The sequence below is a fragment of the Cyrtonyx montezumae genome, unplaced genomic scaffold, assembly GCF_038088225.1.
Source record: "Cyrtonyx montezumae isolate F1298 unplaced genomic scaffold, pur_monq_1.0 scaffold_23, whole genome shotgun sequence".
Taxonomy (NCBI): Eukaryota; Metazoa; Chordata; class Aves; order Galliformes; family Odontophoridae; genus Cyrtonyx; species Cyrtonyx montezumae.
In genome coordinates, this window is record NW_027071970.1 from 6281102 (window position 1) to 6305949 (window position 24848).

General features: G+C 43.6%; 1 protein-coding gene across 5 annotated transcripts in view; it reads right to left on the minus strand.

The window, feature by feature from the left end:
• Positions 1–24848, minus strand: part of ARVCF (ARVCF delta catenin family member) — a 203587-nt gene that overhangs the window by 61393 nt on the left and 117346 nt on the right. For all 5 annotated transcript variants that reach the window (XM_065739053.1, XM_065739051.1, XM_065739050.1 and 2 more), the window contains 2 exons: positions 11273–11431; positions 2602–3209 (listed from right to left, as the gene is read on the minus strand). In XM_065739053.1, the coding sequence (XP_065595125.1) occupies positions 2602–3209; positions 11273–11398 (734 nt within the window). In that variant the 5' untranslated portion in view covers positions 11399–11431. The remainder of the gene's footprint in view (positions 1–2601; positions 3210–11272; positions 11432–24848) is intronic.

Below are 24848 nucleotides of genomic sequence, written 5' to 3' on the forward strand. Positions count from 1 at the left end.
GCAACAACACTCACAAATAAATCTGAGTACTATCAGATCAATATAATACACTCAAATGCCTTTTCCTTACCAAAATTTGTCGTTCTCTTTCAGAAGAAAATGTTACAGCAGAGACTCAATGCAAAAGAAAATGAGAAATAAACCCAGCCACCACAGGCACGGAAGACCAAACGGTTGCAGCATTTGCACTTGTCTGGACTGCAGCTGTGTGTGGAGATGCCCAATTTTTCCCAGCTCAAAACAAAACACAGGTAGCTTAAATTGAGGAGCACAACAGAAAGGCATCTCTGTGACCAGTCAGACAGAGCACAACAGATTGGGCAGAACAATTCACAGCTGTAACTCACTCAACTAGGATCCCCTACAGACAACGCCTATCACACTCGGGTCCAGAATTCACTACCTCAGATTTGGATAAGAAAAGGCCATTCTGTCCTCTGAGACAGAGCATCACCAGCACTAGTAACTGACAGGAAGGGCACTCATCCTGTTTTAATCCATGAGAAAATGAGAGCAGCATACTGGGAGGAAAACATCTCTGAGGGAAGAAGGAGTAGTTGTTCCTGCAGCTACCAGGCCTACTCCACACATACCAACGTATTGAAAACAAAGGTGCCATCAATTTACCACATTAGTTTCATCACATCCTCAAGTAATAACCTTGTTCAAAAGAAACCAAACAAAAACTAGAGAGAGATAATCAAGCAGTAATTACCCTCATCTAGTACAATGCACTACTTGTTATCACTAGTCTCTGGCAGATCAGTAGCATTTCTGAAACACAGGTATACTGAATTGCTCAAGTATTTCTTTGAAATGTCAGAAAGCAGTACATCTGAAGAGGCCCTCATACAACCTTACGTTCTCAAAGCTAAGGGTTGCTGCTGCAGTCAGGCTAATTGCTTGTCAAATCCTCTTGATCATATTAAATATGGAAAAACTCACAACAAAAGAAATGTAAAACAAAAACTGTAAACTGGTCCTATCTAAACTGCAAGGAACAATAAATCAAAGGGATGCTTAAAAACTATACTTTAAAAATGCAAATGGACAGGTTCTAAGAATGCATTCAATTATTTATCATGAATATAGCTTGAAGAATGTGAATAAAACTTTACAAGCACTGCTGCCTGACTGCTTCAACTAGAACTGCAAACTTTGCTCAGATGCAGAGGAGCAGATACAGCAGTCTGATAAAGGGATCAGTGTCTCAGCACCTGGTGGTATTCACTTTAGCCCCATGAAACCTCGACGTGGTCCCAATGGTTTGTAAGCTGTCAGGAAAAGATGCCAGAAGGGACCTCAAAAGTGTTCTGGCAGATAGGCCTTGTCATTCTGTTCTTTATTACTATTTTTTTTAAGCGTAGATTAGTTTGCAGGTGCTTGGTTCCTTTTGAAATGAACTTCCAGAAACATGAAGGGAAACAGAGCTACAGAAGAATGAATGAAACCATGAGCACTGTCACTTCTCCAAGCAGCAGAGCTCCATCTGAACCTGTTCCCAAAGCTCCACGTCCTTCCCGTGCAGGAGGCCCCAGGCACAAGCCCCAACACAAGAGCTGACAGCACAGCACGAACAACTAATGGCACAAAATAGCACGTCTCCTGGAAGGGGACTGAACCAGAAGTAATTTGTGATTGGTCTCTTCAGTTACATTTAGTTCAACACGGATGCTCTTATCTCCCCTTTATTTAGGCTGACAGGACAAAATAACAATCTGATCTTACAAATGCTGAAGTACTTTACTGAGGTTCAGCACAACCTTGTCGCACAGCTGAGGGTGTACGATAAGCACAGGTCCAGGAGCTGAGGCTGTCAGGAACCTCACCAGACAGCTTCTCGATAACATGGCATCCCTTCATCACCAGCTATCAGCTCATCTGCAGCCAACCAGCTGTTCAAAATTACTGTTTGGCAGATGTGCACACAACCAGACCCACCTGAAGTCTCTAAGATTACAAGATCCTTTTTCACCTTGCCAGCATGAGATAGCACCAGGAAAAGTCAGAGCAGTCACACCTCTTCTTGAGGAAGACAAAAACCATCCCTCTTCCAGGAAATTATCTCATCCTTGCTAATTCAGCTTAAATGAAGTGGTCCAGAAACACACTGAGAAGGATTTTGAGCACTATAATCATTCTCTGTTGCATTTCATATGCATTTTAGTTATTTATTGGCTAATGAAGTGATGCATTCTACCTTGTTCACACCACAGTAGGGCAGCTCCCCTCTTCTCCATGCAGGTGAACTCTCTCTCTTCCCAGTCCTATATTTAGGACATGCTGGCTTTGCCTACAGTTGCTTTTGAGAAATGCTGATCTAGCCAAAATCACAAGTACACAGCAATCCCAAACTGGTTTATTTTTTGTCTCTTATGTAAGATTTTTCTCCCTCCATCCCTCAACTTTCCCCACTTATGTGATTTTAAGATGTTTATTTCATTCTAACAATTACGCTGACCACAACCCAGTGGTTGGGCTGTTGGTTTTTGGTTTTTTTTCTGACAAATAATTGTGACCTAACCAGATCATTAAGGGCTCAGACATTCAACTCAGGAAAACAGCCACAGATAGCATTGTAAGCAACAAGTGAATTCTTACCTTCCTTTGTGAGGTCTTCCTCTCTCAGGCACACCTGCAGATGTCCTTCGGTTCACAGTAGAATAATCAGGATCCAGTTCATATCCTTCATCATCCACTCCAAGACTGCGGTTATCATCCTCCAGCCCATAGGGCTCTGGCTGGAAACGTTCTGGCTGAGAGCGGTTCAAGTCAACACTGCTGCCCACTGGGACCTGAGGCTGGGCAACAGGACCATAGTTATCCCTTCTGCTTGGCAAAGTGAAGCTCCCATCGTCCGGCCGGTAACTGTTTCCTGGCACATAGGCGTAGCGAGGACGGTAGTTGACACCACGTGACAAGCTGCCATAGTTATCTGCTAGATCTCCATAACCATCGTGACTGATGTAAGGACGATACTGGCCTTCGTGGCTGTCAGGGTAGGAATCGTTGTAGCTGTTGTAAGATCTGGTTAACGTGGACGATGCCTGTGGTGTGATGTACCGCTCCCCATTCTTCATATACCTTCTGTCTATTGAATCTGTGTAGCTGCCCATGGGAGATGAGCCATCCATGGATGGCAGGCCATCGGGTCCAAGCGGGACCTGACGTACTGTTCTAGTGGTGACTGTTTTGACCATTTTGGTAACCTGTGAAGTATTAAATAAAGATGTTAATTTTCTCTTTGATGAACAATGTAATGAGACTAAGGGAGCTAGAACAGTAAACAAATACATGTAAGTGGATTACACACTGGGAAGAACACACAACAGAAAGGTTGGCAATTCTGGGTTTTCAATGCAAGTACGAGAGAGAAATAGGCATATGTAAATAATGCTCATCTTCACAGAAACTGAAGAGTGAAACATGTACACCAAGAGCAACAGTAACACCATGTATTCCTGGGTTGCTCAGTGGCTCCGGAGCCCAAGTAGACATTGCAACCTGTAGCCTCCAATTCAAATGCAGAGGCTGGCACCAGATTGGACAATCTGCTACTAGACAAAACCATCAGAGCACACCTCTTGAAGCAGCTCCAGACATCTCTGTGGTGAAAGGAAACTCCAAACATGAGAAATTCACCCAAACAGTATTTCTTTTCCTAGAGACATCTCTATTCCTAGAGACATCTGTGAGCAAATGAAACTTCACGCTAATGAGTTAATGAAAGGCTTGCCTTGAGATGGCAAGCAGCACAAATGGCTCTCCACCAACAGCATAATTAAGCAGCATCACAATGCTGAACAAAGCATAGCCAGGTACCAACGCAACCTCAGTGTCTAATTTGGGCCACAGCTGAAAATTTTCCTCTTTATCTCAAAGGGATTTCCTCAGTAAGTAAGCTTCAGAAAAGATGCTAGTTTCCACCCCTACCATCTTTTAATTAAAAGTGCATATTGTAGTATCCAAAATAAAGGAATTAAGAGCTATAAGCCAATCCATTTTTGACACAGAAACCAAAAATGGCTTCTGCTCATTACCTGAGCACTGTACTCCCACTCTCCATTCAACACCAGCATGACTGCTGCCATGGCAATTATGAAATTGGACATTTAGGGATGAAAAAGATTTGGGGCAGCTTACAGTAGCTCTTTGTAATGTGGACATAAACAAATGGAACACAGCTCAGCATTCTCCTACTGAGTTTGAAACAGAAGTTTTATTCAAAGTAGGATGCTCAGAAGTGATCTTCTAATAGGAGAAAAGGCAACATTCTCAGCCCTGAAACATGTGAGCTTTGCAAAAGAGTGACAAAACTGGATACAGAGTGCTGGGCTTCAACATTCCTGAGGTTGTGAACTATTAAGGTGAATAACAGGAAGAAAGGTTGCATGAATTCAACAGTTGGATGAATCAGAAACTGATACTTTTGCACAATAAGGAACAAAAAAACAGCTTTCTCTGCCAAGGAGAGTGCTTGTGTAACCACACAAAGCTCTTTCTTTCAGCACTACTCAACAGAAGCCAGACACGTTAAATTGAATTCCAAGCTTTCCTCCTCAAGGCATATGCTGCAACGCATGCACAGTTTGTCACGTGCCATTTTTCACAAGATTTTCCAGACCAGATAATGCAAGATACTCTATACACTATGAACACTTGCAGCAACAGCACAAAAGGAACAAGCTTTGACCTTCCCAATCCCTGGAGAAGAGCTCTGCAGGGAGCTGTCACTGCAGCACGTCTTCAGCCACCACCTCTGCTGCCAGTTCGGACACTTGCTCACTCTGACCTGTTTCCCTTTGATAAAAACAACAGTTCTCCAGAAAGCAGGATGGGGTAACACACCATGGTCATGTCATGGCAAGGACAGCTGTCTACTGATATTTGGTACACATACAAAAACGACTACATAGAAAACCTGAACATTTGGAAAATCTGTTCCTACAGGATTTGTGACTTCACATTCACATTTAATCAAACTGGAGAGTTCTCCCACCATGCTCCAGTACCCTACAGAGTGCAGAGAACACAGAATGCAAGGTTCATTTGCACTTTTTCCCCCAGTTTGCCTCCTTTTTGCATATTTGAGGGCAGACAAGTTTTCAGCAGCTGTGCTAGTCAGACAGCCCTGGCATCAGCCAGCAGACACAAGAACAAGTTGACAACGTCAGCACAGCTAACACTGCTGAGTGTTCCCACAATTAACAGCAGAAGGGATCAGCACAATCAAGAAACCCTCATCAGAAAAAGGAACATTTCACCTTAGCACCAAAATACACAACTCTCACAGCACAAAAGCATCAAATAATGCTAAAGGCATTGGGGGGTGGGGGAGAACGGTGTCAAATCGAGTCTGTTCACATTTTGAGAGAGGGAGTATTTGCACTATGCCTCATTTGTCAGGGTTAGGCACCGAAACAGAAGATTTATCATGTGATAAACAGACGTTGCTGCCTACAGGACAATAAAGGGGAGCTTTTAGGAAGCAATTAGTCAGCACACAGAGGAAGGTCCATTTATTAGACTTCCAAGCAAAAGAAAACAATAAACCTTTATTTCAGGAAATCCAGCTCAAGGGAATGTTTCAATTATATTTCTTAAAAGGAGAGGCAGTCTTGGATAGCTGACAGCACAGTAATCTTCTCTCCCAACATTTCTGTGGTTTCCTTAATACTAATACATTAGCCAGAGAAAACAAAGCAATTCCAAATGGGAGACCCAGCAGGCTGTCTTATCTGCCACCTGATCCTCCAGATGCATCCAATTTATTAGCATGAACTCTGCTCTGTAGACATGCTGCAGCAAACAATTTAGAGATACAAGTTACTCAGAGATACCGCAAACTGCCTTCCTCCATTTACCTGCAGACAATCCATCCGAAGAGTTTTTTTTCAGCTGATTACAAATCAAAGGGTGCTCAGCTGCTTCAGTGCTACAGTCCACCACACTGCCAGACATGAGCCCCCAACCACCTCTACAGAAAGGTTACCTGAGTGTGTTTAAAATACATATATGCAATTCTCTATTTCCTGCAAACTAAATAGAGGTTTCAACCACAGGAAAAAAAAAAGAACAAGTTCCAATATTCCAAGTTTCTAAAGCCCTCTGGAGCCCAAATCCTACAGCCATCACTCATCTTGTTAAAGAGAGAGCAGTCGCATGCCTTCAGCACTTTCCTCTGCCCCCAGCCAGGAATACAAGCACACTGAGAGCTCACTGACTGTGCCACAGTTTCCCCACAACCTCACATGGCAATAATTTTGCTCATTAAATAATACCCCTACAAGCCTCACGATAATGTTGTCATTAGTTTTGTTCCTGGAAAGACATCTGTCTACAGGATACAAGGGAAATATACATTTTAAACTGTTTCTGTATTTTTCTGTTACTTGACCTTTTATTTGTCTTAAAGTGACAGGGAAACAGAGCTGAGGAAACCCAGGACTGGGCTTCCTGCTCACGTGAACAAGTGGCACACATATATATACTCCTCCCAGTGCACCGTGCTGAGACAGAGGGGGAAAGAGTACTGAGTTTCCAGTGGAAGTGTGCTGACACCATCAAATGCCATCATCTTAACAAGCACTTGTACTTCCCACCTTCCATCTCCTTCTGGAGGGCTTTTGTTTTTACTTCTGTATCCCCCCCAGCACCGCTCCCCTTTCTTTGATGAATTAAGTACTTCATAAAACCTGACCGGGCTAAAAATTTTGTTGAAACTCTGCCGTAAAACAAAAGCAGATGAGAAAGAATGTGAAAGGATAAAGGTGTTCTGATGTTTTTTCAAGAGCTCATTTTTCAACTACGGACTGTAAAAATTCATCACCCCAAGCAGGCTGTAAGATATTACCCTTCTATTAAACACTGTGCAAGAACTCACCCCATAGGTTTTCAAAACAACAGCTCAGGTTTTTGCTCTTCAATTTTAAGCTTAGTGCTTCACTTTTGCAAAGGACCCTCAACTTGGGCAGAAATCCATTCCAGCTCCATTACCTCATTCCCCTCCAATTTTCTGCAAAGTTTCAAAGAGCTGCACTTCAGTGTAGCTGGCACCAACACAACAGAGGATTTCAAGTCACAAGTGCCTTCCAGTTACTGCTGCTAGGAAGGGAGAGCAGCAGTAATCACTGCTGGGAAAGACCTGGACTTCTTGAGTATTAGAGAAGACAAGGCAAGTGGACGGCCTGGAAATGAAACAACTCTGTATACTGATTGATTTTACAGTTTGCCACCATAAAAACATCATTTTCAATGAATAAAAGTGACCCAGAGCTCTCAAATCTTTTTGCATTTCAACAACAATAAATATAAAAGGTGCCTAAAGAAAGAAAAAAGCAAGCATTAACAGGAGCACACAAATCCTGTTTGTTTTACTCCATTTCTCTTCAGCTGCTTCTAAACCTTCAGCTCCTCCGACACGTCAGCCTCCCAGCCCCGACGAGCAGCAGCAGCCCTCTCCCCAAGGTGACTTTCACTGTTTCAGCATGATAGGTATTTGGCTTCCAGTGAGATTATAGAGCTGAAATGAAGCATTATGTGATACATCTTTTGTGCAGTGAATGTTATGTAGGGACTTAGCCAGCACAGTAGTAAGATAATAACAGTTTGGGGAAAATTACTCAGATATCTCATTTTTGAGAAGGCAGATGTTCTCTATTTAAAATATGTCAAATATTACATTCTGTTATGCTTCTTCTCGCTTCCCTGCTGCAGGCATCAGTGATTTGGGGGGAAAGCACAAACTATCAATGCTTCTGCATTCTAGTGGTTTACTGCATGTATTATTGGAGAAAGGAACCTCTGTACATTATGGTTTCCAAACAACGTGGGGGGATTTGTAAAAGAAAAACAAAGAACATCAGCATAAAGGATCATACACATCTATAGCTTTTGCCACGCTACAGCTCAAGGGGAATCGTTTATAGGCATTACTGTGTACAGTGCAGCAGAAACAAACAATAGCTTTCTTTGACAGGGTCCAAAAATACACATCAAACCACATGGAGTTAACTAACCTGCACACAGGGTATGCAGCAAGGAAAGCACATACCTGGGCAATTCCTCCTGTCTCTTAAAAAGATGGCCTATTAACTCTGGCAGAGGAAGCAACATGTGGTACCCACCTCCTTTGTAAAACAAGGTTGGAAAATGTGACTGCCACTGTCCAGGAGAAGCTCCTAATTACAGAGATAACAAAGGCAGGTTCTAAACCTTCCTCCGAAGATGCATAGAGCAAGTGCAACAGTGAAGCACAAAACTTTTACTAAGGCAAACACATAAGCACAAATGTAACTAAGCTCAAATAAACTATCCCCCTCATGAAGTAACAGATACAGTTACTGCTGAAAGCAGGCGTGAGGATTCCCGTCATAGGAAAGGCTGCTCCTCTACAGAGATAAAAAGCACGGATGTCACAAGCAAGGCCACAACTTGTCCCACCTGTTACTGAGCTCCATTATGCATACAGCCACACAAATGAACCATCATTAAGTCCTAAAAGGCAGCAATTGTAACAGCAATTACCTGCTCTACTGGGCAGATACTAAACCAGGAAGGATGAAATCTCTGCCTTAAGGATGTATTTTACTGACTTAATACACCTGACAGCCAAGCTTCAAGGTCATCATTTCAGCAGGTCCCAGTGCAGAGCTAGTGGGTACACCCTGACTGCTGTGCTGCTTCAGACAAGAAACAGATGGCCCAGGAGATGGAAGCTGCTCGAGTACCCCTGCAAGTGCCACACTGCACAGTACTGACCAGGCTGAGCCCCTGCCCCACCTATATTCATCAGAGGAGGAGTACTGCTCCTGCAGCACACTGTGCCCAGGGGACGGATTTGTATCACATTGCACAGAAACTCTCGTTCACTGTCCTCACCTGAACAGCAAGGTCAGAATTTTGTCACCACAGAGAAGGTGCAAAAAGTTTCATTTTCCCTGCAAGGCACTAACACATAATAGCATGACCTATAAAACACACCACGATGACACCTATTAAAAGTGATAGTAAGTCAATGCCAATTAACTCCAGGACACTTAACCAATGCTATGTTCTCCCAACGACAACAGTTTGCATTTTCACATTTGCTACCAACATTGAACACAAGTTGAAAAGCACGTGATTAAATAAAAATATGAAGAAAACATGATCTTGTTTTCATATCTAAGAGCCATTAAAACTATGTCATATTATCACAGCAAGGAAAAGTCACAACAAAACCATTCAGAAACAGCAACATCTTCAGCAAAGACTCAGGGCCTCTTTCAACAGTTAGGGCTAAGCCAACCCCATTTATGCTTTGACATTTCAGAGGATATCTCAACAGCTGGATATACAGATGCATAAATCTGTATTTATATAGAGTTGGTCTTTGTAGCAACGAAATACTAGGGAACAGCTCCAGGCAGCAGATACCACCATCAGCTGTGCAACAAGCAAGAGCTGCATGCCAGACTCCTAAAAATCTGTACCAGTGGAGACGACCCACAGTCACCACTGCTGCACCAACCACGGCTCACTATGCTCACAGCTGCTGCTTGGTCTCCACCAAAGTTCAGTCAGCACTGGTGAGTGCCTCTGACAACATGGGCCCACACAACAGCACGAGGCACCACTTCTGGAGCAGCCCTCTGTGTATGTAGGGGTCAGCAGAATTATTTGAAACCACACAGAAGCAGAGTAAGACAGCCATGCACTCTCTCCCTGTTCTTAGAGCACTTCAGGGCCTGGAACCAACTACAATTAAGAGAGGAAAACGCTGCTCTCTGAGATGGAGAGGACACTGTAGGGATTAGCCATTCCTCCATGTTTTCCCCACATTCAGATGCAATGGCTTGTTTTGGAGCTACGCCTCTGGGAAGATGGAAAACAGCAGGAATATTGCACAGGAGAAAATTGCACCTTTTCTGTTATGACAAGCACACAGATTTATCAGTAGCATAACTATTTCAAACTATTTCATGCAGTTCTGTTATCTAGGGAACGCTACATGGCCTCCACTCTATCTTATTCCTTTGCATAGCTGCACTAACAGCATCCTAAAAATATGTAATTTTACCACCTCCTTCCTGCAGGTAACAGTTGCTGCCATTAGAAAGAAAGCAGAATTTAGTTCAAGTAAGTCACATCTGAAAGGACTAATTAAAATGTGTTTTTTGTTTGTTTGTTTCTTAAGACTACCATTTCCTTCTGACAAACAGAAAATTTCCACTTACATCACTGAATGAACACCTTTTAAACAGATGCTCAGTGTATACCAGTATGTGCAAACTCACTGAGCTCAGAACACCAACGGTCACTCACTGTGACCTGAGACTCTGATGTCCTCAACAGATACCTCAGATGGCTGCAATTCCAGAATGCCAGAAAAACGAACACTGATTTATGCAACAACCTCTGTGCACCTCCTACCACGAGCAGCAGCTGGAAGGTCTCTCTTTAAATCACCATTGTTCAGAAGTTTTTCAGTAAGCATTCGTCCTCCATCTTCCAGGGGACCAAAACCTAACAAAGGGGTCAGCTCAACCTCCAAGGCCCAAACGTCAAGTTGTAATACTGTTGCAGAAATACCACAAGCAATCACAAATGTACATCATCTATCTGCTCAGCAGAAATAAAAAAATTACCTTACATGGAGGCTAGAAAAGGGAGCAAAAAATGTGTGAGGAGAAGATACGCAGATCTGTGATCTGAGGTACAGGTCACTTGAGAGCACAACTAACTTTCCCTATGCATCAGGAGAAAAATCCCACTCACAGGAATGTTGTAGAAGGTAAACACTGTAGCTTTATTTAAATATGATGTTCCTGGTTCTGAAGATAAAGTATAACTGCATATTATCATTACAAATCGTAATTAATTTGAAGACATGTTTCCAAGCACATTTTCCCCAGGAGCAGAAATCTTTTACTCCATGCCCTTCCATCTCATCCAACTCCCATAGTTCTGTATGTGATTGCATGGCAATGCTGTGAACTGTATCAGTAAGATAAAGCAAACCTTAAAATAATTAGCAATCTGGGAATGGGTGCTAGTGGTTTTTTTTGTTAACCTAGGTAATTGTTCCTGCTCAGTTCCCAGCTCCAAGAACAGCTGTATCAGCACTGACTGGGAGCAAACCAGACAAACTGACAAAAAAACCCCTCAGCTTTGCTGCCAAGGAGCACATGAAAAATCACAGTACCACAATTCTCACCACTCACACTGCTTTCTTTCTCTTCCTGAGTAACTGTCATTTTCCCATTTTCTTTGTTGGTTATTAACCTCTCACCTTGGTTTCAGTTCTCCTCGTTGTTCCATCCTCAGAAGTGACAATAGACACGTGGGAAGTGGGAGTGCCTGGGTCTTCCTCAACAGTGACTGTTTCTTCCACCATTTCCTGAGGTTCTTGCATCATTGCTATAGATGTCTGGTTACTGGGGCTTTGTTCCTAAAGAAGCAAGCAAAAAATTAATTTCTCCCTTCTACCATCACGGCATACATATCTTACTGATCCCATCTTTTTCAATGGAATATGTTTTACCCAACAACTTGCAAATAGAGAGTCAGAGAAAGAAGAATCCAGAGTCTCAAAAAAAAAAAAACCCAACTAAGCAAGTATGGCTGAGCACAACTTAGTAAATGGAAATCACGAGTGTGCTGTAATGACCTTTGTATTTATGGGCAACCCACTACAGACTACTGCCTCATATTTAAGCCTGTCTTAAGCTTCCTCTCCAACGCCCAGTGTAGGAGGAGTGGAATTTTTGTACATAAAACATCCTTTCTGCTCTGCACTGAATGAGACCATTGGCTTAGAGAGCAGTTTATCTTATGCAACATTCAAAGTTTAATTCCATTTGATAATATACACTCCGTTTCAGACTACAGGAGGCTGTAAAACATCAAGACCTACTATCAAACAGACACCTGCCTGGAAATGTCCAACACAATGATAATCTAAAAAGGATAGCTGAAAATTAACTGCTGAATTACGTGGACTGTTGCTCTTCCGACATCTCCTCTTGCTAAGTGCAGATCTACACAGCTATAAGCTCTTTAAAATGTGTTAACAGACAACGTACAGAAACAGTGCACAGAAAGAAATGAGAGCAAAGGTCAGTTGTTGCGAGGATGCTGCTGCACAAAGCGAGCGTTCCTGTCTCTCACAGCACAAACATCTGAACTTTCCTTTCTCTTATGCAATTGTGTCTCAGCACAGCAATCAGAAACTCCCCCTTTGGTATATGAACGTGTTTTAGAAGTTTCACAGCAAGTGGCCAATAAAGAATTGGCTTCCATACTGAGCAACAAGCCTTTTCTCCAGCACGAGGAATCCTCAGCTACGCGAGACGGAATGGCAGACTGTTCATTTCGCTGTAATCCCTGAAGCTATCGTGCTACTCAGACCTCAAAGCTTTGCACATCCTGTCAAACAGGCAGACATAGAAAAGCTCTCATTAAGGAATATACGCATTTATATATGTGTATGTGTGTACGTATATTTTAATAATGAAGAAGAATGACACAGGACCTTAATTTACAAAGTTAATGCATTTTTTCTAAAGAAAACTCCATAGGCAAATCCCATGTACCTTTCCACATCACAGGAAAACAAAATGACTGGGAAGAAACTGTTGTCATGCAGGAGCCAAATCTAATTGCACCAATGTTTAAATATTCTCAATTTGAGAAAGCCTCTGCACCAGAAAGCTGTAACATGCTATTTTCTAAATGAAATGGTACAGAAATGCATTTTGTCCTGACGTGGCTTTGGCCTGCCCTCCACCTGGCTGTGCTGTGTTCAGTGTCAGCCACGAAGGACAGTATCCTTCAAAGCAACTTTTTGCTGCTGAGCACGAGCAATGCAATGAGGTCTCATTAAGGGAAAATGTACCATTTAATCCTTGTGCGAGCAGTAATTCCCTTTGACACAAGCCACAATGCCCTTGATCAGTTTCCATTATTTACAGCTATGTTCTTACATTCCAAAATTTGGACTTGAGTAAGGCAGTTGTTTTCAATTCCAGGTAAGTAATGATGATAACCCCTAACCATGGCAATAAGCTTCAGGCAGCCATCTCGGTGGAGATGCAGAACAGACAACCTTCAATGGAGCGTGTGCTGCACCATCAGAGATGAGATAAGCGGACACCACTCCCATTTCTATCAAAACCCAAAAATAACCCGAGCAACGGAAATAACCAGCCGGAGTAAGGCTTCTGAAATCATACCAAAAATCACCCCATTCAACATCCAGCAACTCAGGATACACACTTAGCATCTCATGGTAGAGTTCAGACGCCAGATTCTGCCTTCTGCCCATAGCTTCTAGAGGCAAACGAACTCCTGGGACAAATACATGAATCTGTTCTTTATCCCAAAGCTATGAAATTACAGCTGCAGTTCAGCTCTCACCAGCCCACTGCAAAGCTTCCCTTCAAATAAAAGAACTTCCACAGTGCTGCAATATGGTAGAGCCTAAAACTTTCTCTTTTCTTTGTACAATCCAAGTTTGACCACAACCAAAGACATCAGTTAACACATACATTTCTTCCTTTACACTTTGTCCTAGTAAATCTCCTTGCCATTTATGTGGCATCAAATACCAGACCTGATTCAAGGTGTGACTTACTCCTTTTGCACGTATATGTGCATAGATGTACCCATCTTGATCATTTCTAGCTGCACACTGAGGTGATGCCATGAATTCATCTGTTTTTCTTCTGTGTTCTTCAGAGGAAAATTCTGCTTTGTAATAACAAATCTGAAGATATTTCAGACTACCTTCCCTATTTTGCTCCTTGTGCTTCTGCAAAACTTTATAAAAAAACATCTCCCTTTGTATTCAGACTGCCTGTGGGCAAAGAAATAGTTTAAAGCTGGGCACTTAAACATGAGTGAATTGCAAACTAGAGCATATTGACTTTAAACAAGACAGATTTCATCCCAAGGCTGCTTATAAAATGAAGTTTCAGGTACAGATCTGCACTCCTACAGGAGAAGAGCAGTGTTAGCATGAGACTGTCCTAGGCGTCAGAAACAAAAGCTTCCAAAGTTCAAGGTAGACATCCTAACACAGATAACTAACCAGTCTGCATTTTCTTGCACTTCCCTCTTAGTATGTGTGAGCTACTGAAAAAAGCAGTGAGCAAAGAGGACAGAACACCATCCAACTTGCTCTTCTCTGAATTAGCTTAAGGAGGCAGCTCTTTGATCTCCACAACCAGTACTTGTTCCTCACCACGAAAGCACAGCTGTCACAAAACAGCACTAACACAGAAAAAGATGCAAAGACTTTCTCTGTTTTTTACTTTCCTCCATTATGGATTTTAGGTCATCACAAATTGCTAAAACTGGGACACATTAGCCCTCTCATCCACCTTCAGCGCTCAGCTTCTAAGCCTGTATCTAGGGCGCTCCTGTTAAACACATCTCAGCACCTCACATTCCAAACATTTGGCAGCTAAGCCTAATTATTCAAAATAAAGCATAAATTAGAACTGGAATACAACACCCCTAATGAATAATCCTACTGGTAACTCCCTTCCTGCCAAAGGCACATAATTCCAGTTTAGAAAACACTCTCCTTCGTTCAGCTCGCTGGGGTTTACAAAGTGAAAACAAAACAGTGATCCCCCTTCCCTCCTGCAGACACGACCCTACAGCTTATCAGCACCCTACCTGCCCTGAAGGACCTCTCTGTGCCTCTAAAATGGCAGCAGGAGTCCTCTTGCAATAAACAAACATATACCAAGGTGCTACACTCAAAAATTTATAAGCATTACCCATGAGGTCCCCTAGAAATAATGGTGTTTGTCTCCATCCATGAAAACCATGGAACATTAAGTTATAACATCAGACTCTAATGCAGTTAGAGCACTGGATACCAGCACTCTTGGCTTTTTTCCTTGCTTTTCGGAGTGCCACATGAATCCCATCCTTTGCTTACATCTCTAGCACACTTTAAAAATGCCAAGCTATTTAAATAGCAAAACAACATCAACCACCAAATTTTCCCCAGCCTGTAAAAGTTAAGTGCAGATGAAACAGCTAAAGACCTTGTAAAATAAGCAAGAAACAAAATAATAGTAATTCTTGCTTTGTTAAAAAACAGAGTGATTTACCATTTAGGGCACATATCTCCTAGGGCTTATTTTGCATTAGAATACTACAGCTTCTATAATCATCACCATCTCAATTCCTGGAGTTACACTGCCATCAAAGCAGCTGCTTTCTATCTTTCCTTAATAAAAGAATAACCTCCCCTAGGAGGAACAGACATTCGACTTTAAAACAGTAAGCGAAGTTCTTTATTCTCTGCCTATGAGACCATTTAAGAGAGTCTGGAAATAATATTAAATTGCAGGAGATTATTACTTCCACTAAAACAGTCCCTCTTCAAAAACAAGGAAAACATGTACATTGAATCGTCATTCTCCCAGACGTGTCCTTTGTTCAGCAGACTGCAATGCAGACTATTCAGGCTACTGCTTACTCCAGGCTACTGTTAGATACCAAATATGAAGGGTTTTGCAAAGCACAAAAGCTGGATTCTACATCAGTGGACATACTTGTCCTTGGTTGGCCCCAGCACAGACAAAGCTCAAGTGTATCAGCTCCTCTGAAAAACATCAGAAGGCTGCTCATAATTAATGGCACTGGACACGAGCACTAATTGAATCAAATAGGGAGTCTCTCTTCTACTCTTCTTATACTTTGCTTAAATCGCTTATCAAAGCTTCCCTTTCTGCAAAGCATTAGACAACTTATAAGAGCAAAGCAGGGAAACATTGGTTTTGTCAGAGCTGGGTCTCAGACTAATGCTCCAGTCCCACTGCTCCCCATCTAACTCAGGTCTGCAATTCCAGCTCTGACGTTCTCGGGCTGTTATTTGCTGAGGGTACGTGGAGGAATAAAGAAGGAAGAAAAGCAACAACATCACCACGTTCCTGGATTGAGAATCTGAATTGATAATCATATTCTCCTGTCTGTCAAGCTCTGTTGTTTCTTTTTTCCAACCAAACATTCCTACCATGCCCTCAGTCCCGATTTGTCCAGAGAGCCTTTTGTGGACTTCTACAGTTCAAGAGCTGAAATCCAAGCCTGGCAGCACATACTCATGGCTCAGCCTCTATCATCTGAGCAGCAGCCACAGAGGAGACTGCTCCTGGAACACGACTGGAACAGAATGAGAAGACAAAGGAACATGTAAGCCCCACCAGTTCTGGGGCAGGGCACCTTCTGGAAGAACACAGAGGCCTTATGTTCAATTGAGGGCTGCCATGCACTGCATTCCTCCAGCTCCAAGAGACACAGCAGCATCCAGGCCATCAGCCCCAAGCATGGCCATGTGTTCACAGCTCTCAGGACTCTTCACAATCAAAGGACTACTACTGTACAGCCAGGACCTACTGACAATATGCTGCTCGAGCTCTGGAACAACAAAAAGCACATGGACTGGGCCATACGGAAACCTCAGCAGTGTATGACATTGGAAAGAGTTTGCAAGACAGGCAATGATTTCAAAATGAGAATGCTTAAGTATTTACTTCGCTGCTAATCTCCTCTTGGTACACGTACTTCTCTGCTTAAACATAATATGAAACAAAACGATGTATCGGCTTCAACGTGAACCCAAATACATCAACCTGTAGCAAGCTTCAAGCCTCTGCAGGAAAACGTCAGCTCTACTTGAAAGCAGGCTGCCCTGGCACGGGTACCAGAGTGAACTCAGCCTGAGCTGTTTCCTGAACGCTTACACACTTCTTTTGTCCTTCAGAAACACACACAACAAGTAACTAACAAGTAATGCCAAGAGCTTTTTAAGCACCGAGGTTAGAAAGGAACTTTTCAGCAGCTGAAAAACACCTCCCCCTACTACAGCAGTTGTGAAAAATCACAATGCAGCTTTTTTTGCAAGCAGGGCTGGCAACTCAGCATCTGAAGGCATCACACCTTTCAGGGAAGGCAAGAGGCGGAGGTGAAGGAGAAGGAGTCAAACCCAAACAAGGCCTGCAGTAGTAATATTCATCCCCCAAACAGTGCCAAATACACTAGGGTTCTGTTCAGCCACACGGTAACTGCCCATCAGCACAGTGCTAGCCCAACGGTCAACAAAGAGAGCTTTTATGCTATTCTAAACAATCTGAAGTGTCTCAGTTAATGGAAGACCGGGCAATTGGCCCTCAACTATTTCTAATTGACTGGAATGATGGATGAAGCTAAAGGGAAAGCTGACCCACTGAACTCTTCCATACAAAGCTAGAAAACTGAGGGAGATTGTAAACAGTTTACGAGAATGAGAAGTGGTAGATGCAGAGTCCCAGGGGCCTTGCTCCTCTCAACCTGCTGAGAAGTTGTTTTAGACTGAGGAAAACAAAGACGTTCAACTCAGCGCAACATGCAACAAAAAACACTGGGGAAGACCTAAACTAATAGGGTATTTTTCCCATGCTCCCCTCCCCTTTCCCCTGTAGCTACATAGCTCTGAATTGCAAGCTGGTCCTTTGAGTCAGGAAGGGCAATTTGTCACTTTGACAAGTAAGGCATCTCTCAGGGCTCTGTATTGCTTTGCCCTGCTTCAGATTGACTGGGTGTTAACCAATGACATCAACCTCAATAGATGTGATAATATATACTTAAAATTACATGTTAACAATCCCACTACAATAAAAGTAATGCTCAGCAAATCGAGAATGCCAACTGATTTTCAGAACAAAGCAATCACTAATAGCTCATGCACTGCAGAAGGACAGTCCTACTTCACTCTGACAGAGCAGTCTGCTGACCTCAACAGTTCCCAGGAGGGAACACTGAAGACATCCTGCAGGTAGGGAAAGGGATACACAATAGGTTCAAACCTGCAGCAGCTATCTTCAAGCAGCTTAACGAGGTACTGAAACGCAAGGCAACTTGATTCCTTCCTCTCTAGTAAAAAAAGAATTGGAGTTTCAGAGAACAATTCAGATCTCACAGACTGAGTCATCTTGTACACATCCAGCTCTTGACACCAATTACCTGTTGAACCGCATCAAACCTGTGGTGTTTTGACAAGCACTAAAGCTGAGGACAGAACCCAGGCCTCAGAGTACACATAGTGAAACCCAAAATTGGATGAGAGCATCCCTGGTCTCTTGGCAAGACCATGCAGTAAAACAGAAGGAAGCCACACTTTTAATATGAACACAGTCAAAATAAATAAAATAAACACACACCTGGAACATACAGTGTTGGGGTTAGCCTTATTTTTCTTAGCTGTCAACACCGCTCATCTGGACAGCTTTCTCAGCAGGAAACCATACTAAATGAGGGGGTAATGACTGTTTTTCACCAAGAGAGAATTCAATGCAATTTGCTGTAATTTAGATCTGTAGTTTTTTAGGTCAATCCGCCGCCCAAAGACAGGGAAAATGCAAATCTATGTGTCTAATCTTTGACCAAACTCAGAACAGCACTGACTTGCTTCCTCTCTGGAGTCTTTCAGATGAACTAACCAAGTCTAAATTAGGGAGATTTTTAGTGGGATGAAGTTACATCACGGATTACAATTTTCCAGTAAGCTTTTTCCTCCATCTCCACCTGCTGCCTCTACAATGCTGGCATTAACAGTGGTGTGGGATGACTCATTTGTACATTCCTTTCTGCAAGACAGGCATTCAGCTCTCATTTCTCCTTGACCCCACACAGTTTTGGTCATAAATTAAACCGGTGCATGTATTACTGGATACCAAGACCACAAACTTACATGCACACAGGAATCAGAAGTACAAGCTAGGCCCTTCATCTACAACAGAAAAAAGAACTGTCAGTTCATCAGGGTACAGTAAGTTTCTCTCCACACTCCGTGTGTCCCAGACTTTACCCCAGCCACCTAAACACACCACCACTGTGTTAAACCAAGATCTGCCAGATGCAGCCTGCCAGCTTCAGCACTGCTACAGCAATACCTTCCAGAACTGCATTTTAACCTTCCAGGCAGATGTAATTTCTCTCTGCATTCCCTACCTAAATTATGACCAGGACTGGAACACTGTTTTAGTGTCCTAGCTGCCATATGTGATCAGTATTAAATTTAACTAATCTCCTCATCTACCATAATTCTATCTGTAGAACTGGACTACACAACAAGAAAGCTGCTTTTGTGGCAAAACACATGGCCACAACACAAAAAAAAAACAAAAAAAAACTACTTTCATAAACTTAAGGGAGACGGAAGTTACAAATGGGTCAGAGATGACAAAGCTTGAATTCCAAGGAAGTCATTTCTTAAATAAATTATTCCTCACTCTAGGGAATACAAAGTGATTGACGGTAAATCTCATCACCCATCTCATAGGAACACGCTTGTCAATGTCTCCTACTAAGAGGCATCAAAGCAGGTTTGCCTGGCATCAAGACTGCCTCAGTCCAAACAGCTCCCAGGAGGCTTATCTACTTCAAATCACGTTCCACTTCCCTTGGCATCTTCCTCCCTCCCTTCCAGCCCCACATCATAGGCTGTGGTCTGACCAAAACACAGCAGGAGATCTGCAAACTGCTTTCTGGCACAGGTCTGGCTCTCGGTATTATGCATCTCCAGAGACCAAAAATGTGACAGCAGGAAAGAAACTCTGCGGGAGGTCCTGTTATGACTACAAGTCCATTTGAACACCAGGAGACAAACAAACCAACAAAGCCAGAGGCCAGTGCATCTGCTGTAAATCTTCTAAATGGAAGAGATTCCAGCAGAAAGGCAAGCTTTCCGAGTGCAGTGCATTGCTGCATTATTTCAGCTGCCCAGGAGAGCTCTCCGATGGCTTTTTTCAGTAGCCTGTTTACTTCACACATTCTCTGTGTTTCTTAGGACTGAGCTTACAGCCTTAACTGTACATGGACTGTCTTCACACAGACTGGGAAAGTGGCAGAGGCTTGCTAAGTGAGTGCTAAACTAGCAGCAAACAGTAGATAAAGAAAGAAACAAGGGGGGCGGGGGGAATGCTAAGAACATTTCATCACTGTAAATGCTATTTAGCATTTATTTGCATAGCCACTGCTGGAAAAGGCTGTTCAGCTCCTGCATCCACAGTCAGGAAGGATGCAAAGACAGTGCAAGAGCTCCAAAACACAGCTGACAGAAGAGGAACGAGAGATCAGAACAGAACAGCTCTGAGATCAGAAAAGGCTCTTGTCCAGCCCTAAGGTCCAAGCAATTCACTGTACAGAGAAGGTCAAGGGATGATCTGAGTACAGTTCAAGTGCCTAAAGGAGTATCTTAGCTTCAGCTGGGACCTGCTGGGTTAAACCACAACAAGGACTGAGACAAAGCTCAAAGAGAACCCTTCAGTCTCACAGGTAAAGGTTCAATTAGTCCCACTGTCAGGAAGCTGCAGGCTTGCAGGATACTTTTTGTTTCATGCTGTAGAAAGCAAGAGTGAGCAGTGCAAGGAAGAGATACTGTCATGCTAGTATTATCTTCGCTACTTAAGGATTAAAAAACTAGTTCCTATTTAATCAGAAACTTGACAATGGAGAGGTGCTCAGGTGTATGCACACAAGCACACCTGATTGTTACACCCTTCTGAAGATTATTCAGCCTAATAGCAAATTATTCACAGCTGGTTAAGGATTCCTCCCCCTCACCCTCAGAAAAATCATACTTAAAATGCAATAAAGAGACTGCTATCAGCCAGCCAAGCAGAAGGTCCCAGTCAACACTGGTTTTTCCTCTCCTCTCACCAGTGAGGCAGGGAACTACCATCTCAGCCACGCCAGCAGCACTGCAAATAAGGTCAAGCACCAAACCAGAGCACTGCAGAAACTCAGCTGAGAAATGGAAGTCACCAAGGCATGATGTCCATCCCATTCCCCAGCCTTTTTTGCTGGCTACAACACAGCTCCCCAAACCTGTTGCTCCATTGTAACTGAGATGACTGCAGAGCAGCAGGAATGGATAACTGCCAAGAAGAAAAGTGGACTATTTACCTGAGACACTGCCACCAAGGAAATCCATGGGCAATACTCAAGCAGCAAAATAAGAACACTGAATATTTGCAGTTGGGTAATTTAGCACAGACTGGTATTACTGCATGATGAATGTGAGTCATATAAGCTAAGGTGAAAGTCACATTTTCCAAAGTAAATACTTTCTCTGGATTATTAGTATATTAGCTCCCAATTATTTTTTGGTTAAATGTGGGTTGGGGTTGCTTCTATAAGTTTTGGTTCATAAGTTCATAAGTTCATAAGGTTGGAAAGGACCTACAAGATCATCTAGTCCAACCATCCTCCTATCACTATCCCTACCCAACTACTAAATCAAATCCTTTAGCACCTCATCTAAACGCTTCTTGAACAGCGCTAGGGACGGTGCCTCAACCACCTCCCTAGGCAGGCCATTCCAGTGCCTGACCACTCTTTCAGAAAATAAATGCTTCCTCAGGTCTAATCTAAATCTTCCCCGGCGCAACTTGTGGCCATTCCCTCTCGTCCTGTCGTTATTTATCAGGGAGAAGAGGCCCACCCCCTCCTCACCACAACCCCCCTTCAGGAAGTGGTAGAGTGCAAATCCTCCCAACTTTGTGTCATCTGCAAACTTACTGAGGGTACACTCAATTCCCTCGTCTAGGTCATCAATAAAGATATTAAACAAGATGGGCCCCAAAACTGACCCTTGGGGGACATCACTCGTTACAGGACGCCAGCTGGACTTAACTCCATTAACCACTACCCTCTGGGCACGGCCCTCCAGCCAGTTCTCCACCCAGAGAAGAGTGAACCTGTCCACACCACAGGCTGCCAGTTTCCTTAGGAGAATACTGTGGGAGACCGTGTCAAAGGCCTTGCTGAAGTCCAGGTAGACTACATCAACAGCCTTTCCCTCATCTACCTGTCTGGTCACCCAGTCATAGAAGGAGATGATGTTGGACAAGCACGACCTGCCCCTGGTGAACCCGTGCTGGCTGGGTCTGATCCCTTTATTGCCATGGACGTGTCGTGTGATCTCCCTCAAGATCATCTGCTCCATAACTTTCCCTGATACCGAGGTCAGGCTGACAGGCCTGTAGTTCCCCGGGTCTTCCTTACGGCCTTTCTTGTAGATGGGAGTCACATCGGCAAGCCTCCAATCTTGTGGGACCTCTCCACATAACCAGGAATGCTGATAGATGGCAGAAAGTGGCTCAGCAATCACCTCTGCCAACTCCCTCAGCACCCTTGGGTGGATCCCATCCGGCCCCATGGACTTGTGGCAGTTCAGATGGAGATCTCTGACCGTCTCTGCTTGGATCACAGGGGGTGCATTATGCGCCTCGTCCCGGACTTCCAGGTCAGGGCAAGTACCGTGTGGACAACTGTTCTGTCTATTAAAGACAGATGTGAAGAAGGCATTGAGAACCTCAGCCTTTTCCTTATCATCTGTGGTTACATTCCCTGCCTCGTTGAGTAAAGGAGGGAAATTTTCCTTAGTTTTTCTCCTGCTGTTAATATATTTGTAAAAGGGTTTCCTGTTCTCCTTTACAGCAGTAGCCAGTCTAAGTTCAAGCTGGGCTTTAGCATTTCTAATTTTCTGCCTGCAGATCTTGGCCAGTTCTCTGTAGTCACCCCAAGTAGCCTGACCCATCTTCCAGAGGACATAGACTCTCTTTTTCTCTCGGAGTCTCAACAAAAGATCCCAGTTCATCCACACTTGGCCTTTTTCTCCTCCGGCTTGACTTACGGGACTCCGGGACTGCCTGCTCCTGTGCCTTTAAGATTTCCATCTTGAGGAGCATCCAGGCTTCCTGGACCCCTCTACCCCTCAGGAGCAAGTCCCAAGGGACCCTTGCAACAAGTGTCCTGAACAGGTCAAAGTCTGCCCTCCGGAAGTCCAAGGTAATAGTTTTGCTAGTCACCCTCTTGACGTCACCCAGAATAGCAAACTCCACCATTTCATGGTCACTCTGGCCAAGACAATCTCCAACCTTCACATCCCCTACTAGTCCTTCCCTGTTAGTGAAACGCTTCGTTAACGCGAGAACAGCCGTTAGGACTGAGTGAGAGACTGGAACCTCCCGAAAACCCACCCTGTACCTCAATCAGCCACTGCAGCTCCGGCTGTGCCGACTTCAAAGCAGTTGATCACGAGGACTGAGTGGTACTTCCGGGTTCTGATCGTTTTAAATCCCCCCCGCCGTTTCCCTGGCAACGCCTACGCCACGGGGTCTGCCGGGTGGGTTGGTTAGGGTGCTCCTCATGCTTTCTGCCAATGGGGCCACTCCTACCTGAACTGTGTACATGGGAAACACTCCTGGATTGGGATTGAAGCATTTAACTGTCAAATCCAATCACGTTAGCCAACCATGCAATTATATGCACTATGTCTGCTGGTTTTTTTTAACCATTATTTCTGTTGTGTGTACATTTGGCACTTCACAATGGAATTCAAATATGACAAAGATCAGGACAAAATACAGAGCCAGCGATCTAAGTCACTTGTTTCAAACAGTTCAGAGATTTATTTCTCCATGAAACACACAGATAACAACAGGGGATGATACTAGATGAAATAAAGGACTTGCTAATAACTGGCATCAGAAAGCCAGACTCACTCTGCAGGCTGCACTCCCTTGGCCAGACAAGCTGCAGCGCTGCTGTTACAACCCGGGAACAGGCCAGCTGCACTCTACTCCCACTCCATGTTGTGGTTTTGTGCCAGGAAAGAGAATCTTTAATTTACTGGAGCAACCCTATAAAGCTGGGGCTGCAAACAGGATACAGAGTGTTAGCATCCTAGCCAGCTTGCTCATACGCTGGCCAGAACTGTTCAAAGTGCATAATTCCCTATGCACAAGCTGGCAGCAGGGACTGCCTTGCCTCAGCGCCAATAAGCTTACTCTGTTATGTTTTTTCTGTTACCCAGGATGGTACAGGATACGCTGTTTTCATCTGTTCTTGCAGAATACACAGCATTCAGGTGCCTTGCTTTCTTTGTATTAAATAAAAGGATGTGCCCCTACAGCCCACCTCCACCACTAATATTTTGGCTGAAAGAAGCAAATCAGAAAGGAAAAGCCTCTGGAAAGCACGAGCAGTTCTGACACCAGCTTTACACACAGCTGTCTCTTTGAGTTAAACAAAATAGTTTCACTTTCCTTTCAACACTTTACAAGCAATCAGAAAGTAAACAGCCATCCCACCCACCCTTACAGGACAGTTGGACAGATCCACTCAGTACCAATTCAGTGGTGAACACAGAGCAGCGATGAACACTCGGCCATGAACGCGGTTCCTGCCTCCAAGACTCACTCTGAGCCATGAAGTTTCTCAACAAACACACGTCAGCATGGCTTGCTATAATTTTTCTAGCTTTTGGATTTGCTCTGAGAGAAGTGCAGTGCCCTTCGCTGTGTTCCTAGAGTCCCCAGCAGGACAATAGGCACTCCAATAGGTACTGCTGAACCAATGAGCCAGATCTGTTTCATTTGGACTAACCCACTGTCCCTATGATCTTAAAAAATGAAGACATCTTCAGTAACAGTCTGACAGAAATCCATAATATTCCACAGCTTGAGCTGATCGATCAGGGGCAGCACAGTTACCAAGAGATAAAAGAAGCTCATAAGTGGAAACAAGTTTGGCAGAAAATAGATCCAAAAGCAATGCTGGGATCCAGAGGCACCCCGGGAAAGAGAACAATACAAAAAGTCAACTACTAGGGACCGAACACATCAGTATTCACATCTTCCCATCAGTTACTGGTTCTTAGGTGCCTAAATTACATCAACTAGCTCTGAAGGAAAAATTGATTAACAACAGCTCAGATCATGCAAATTAAATACAGCAGTGCAAATACCAAGACATTTAAATCCAGTACAGCTCCATTTAGAATGTGAAAACCTAAGGACAACTGT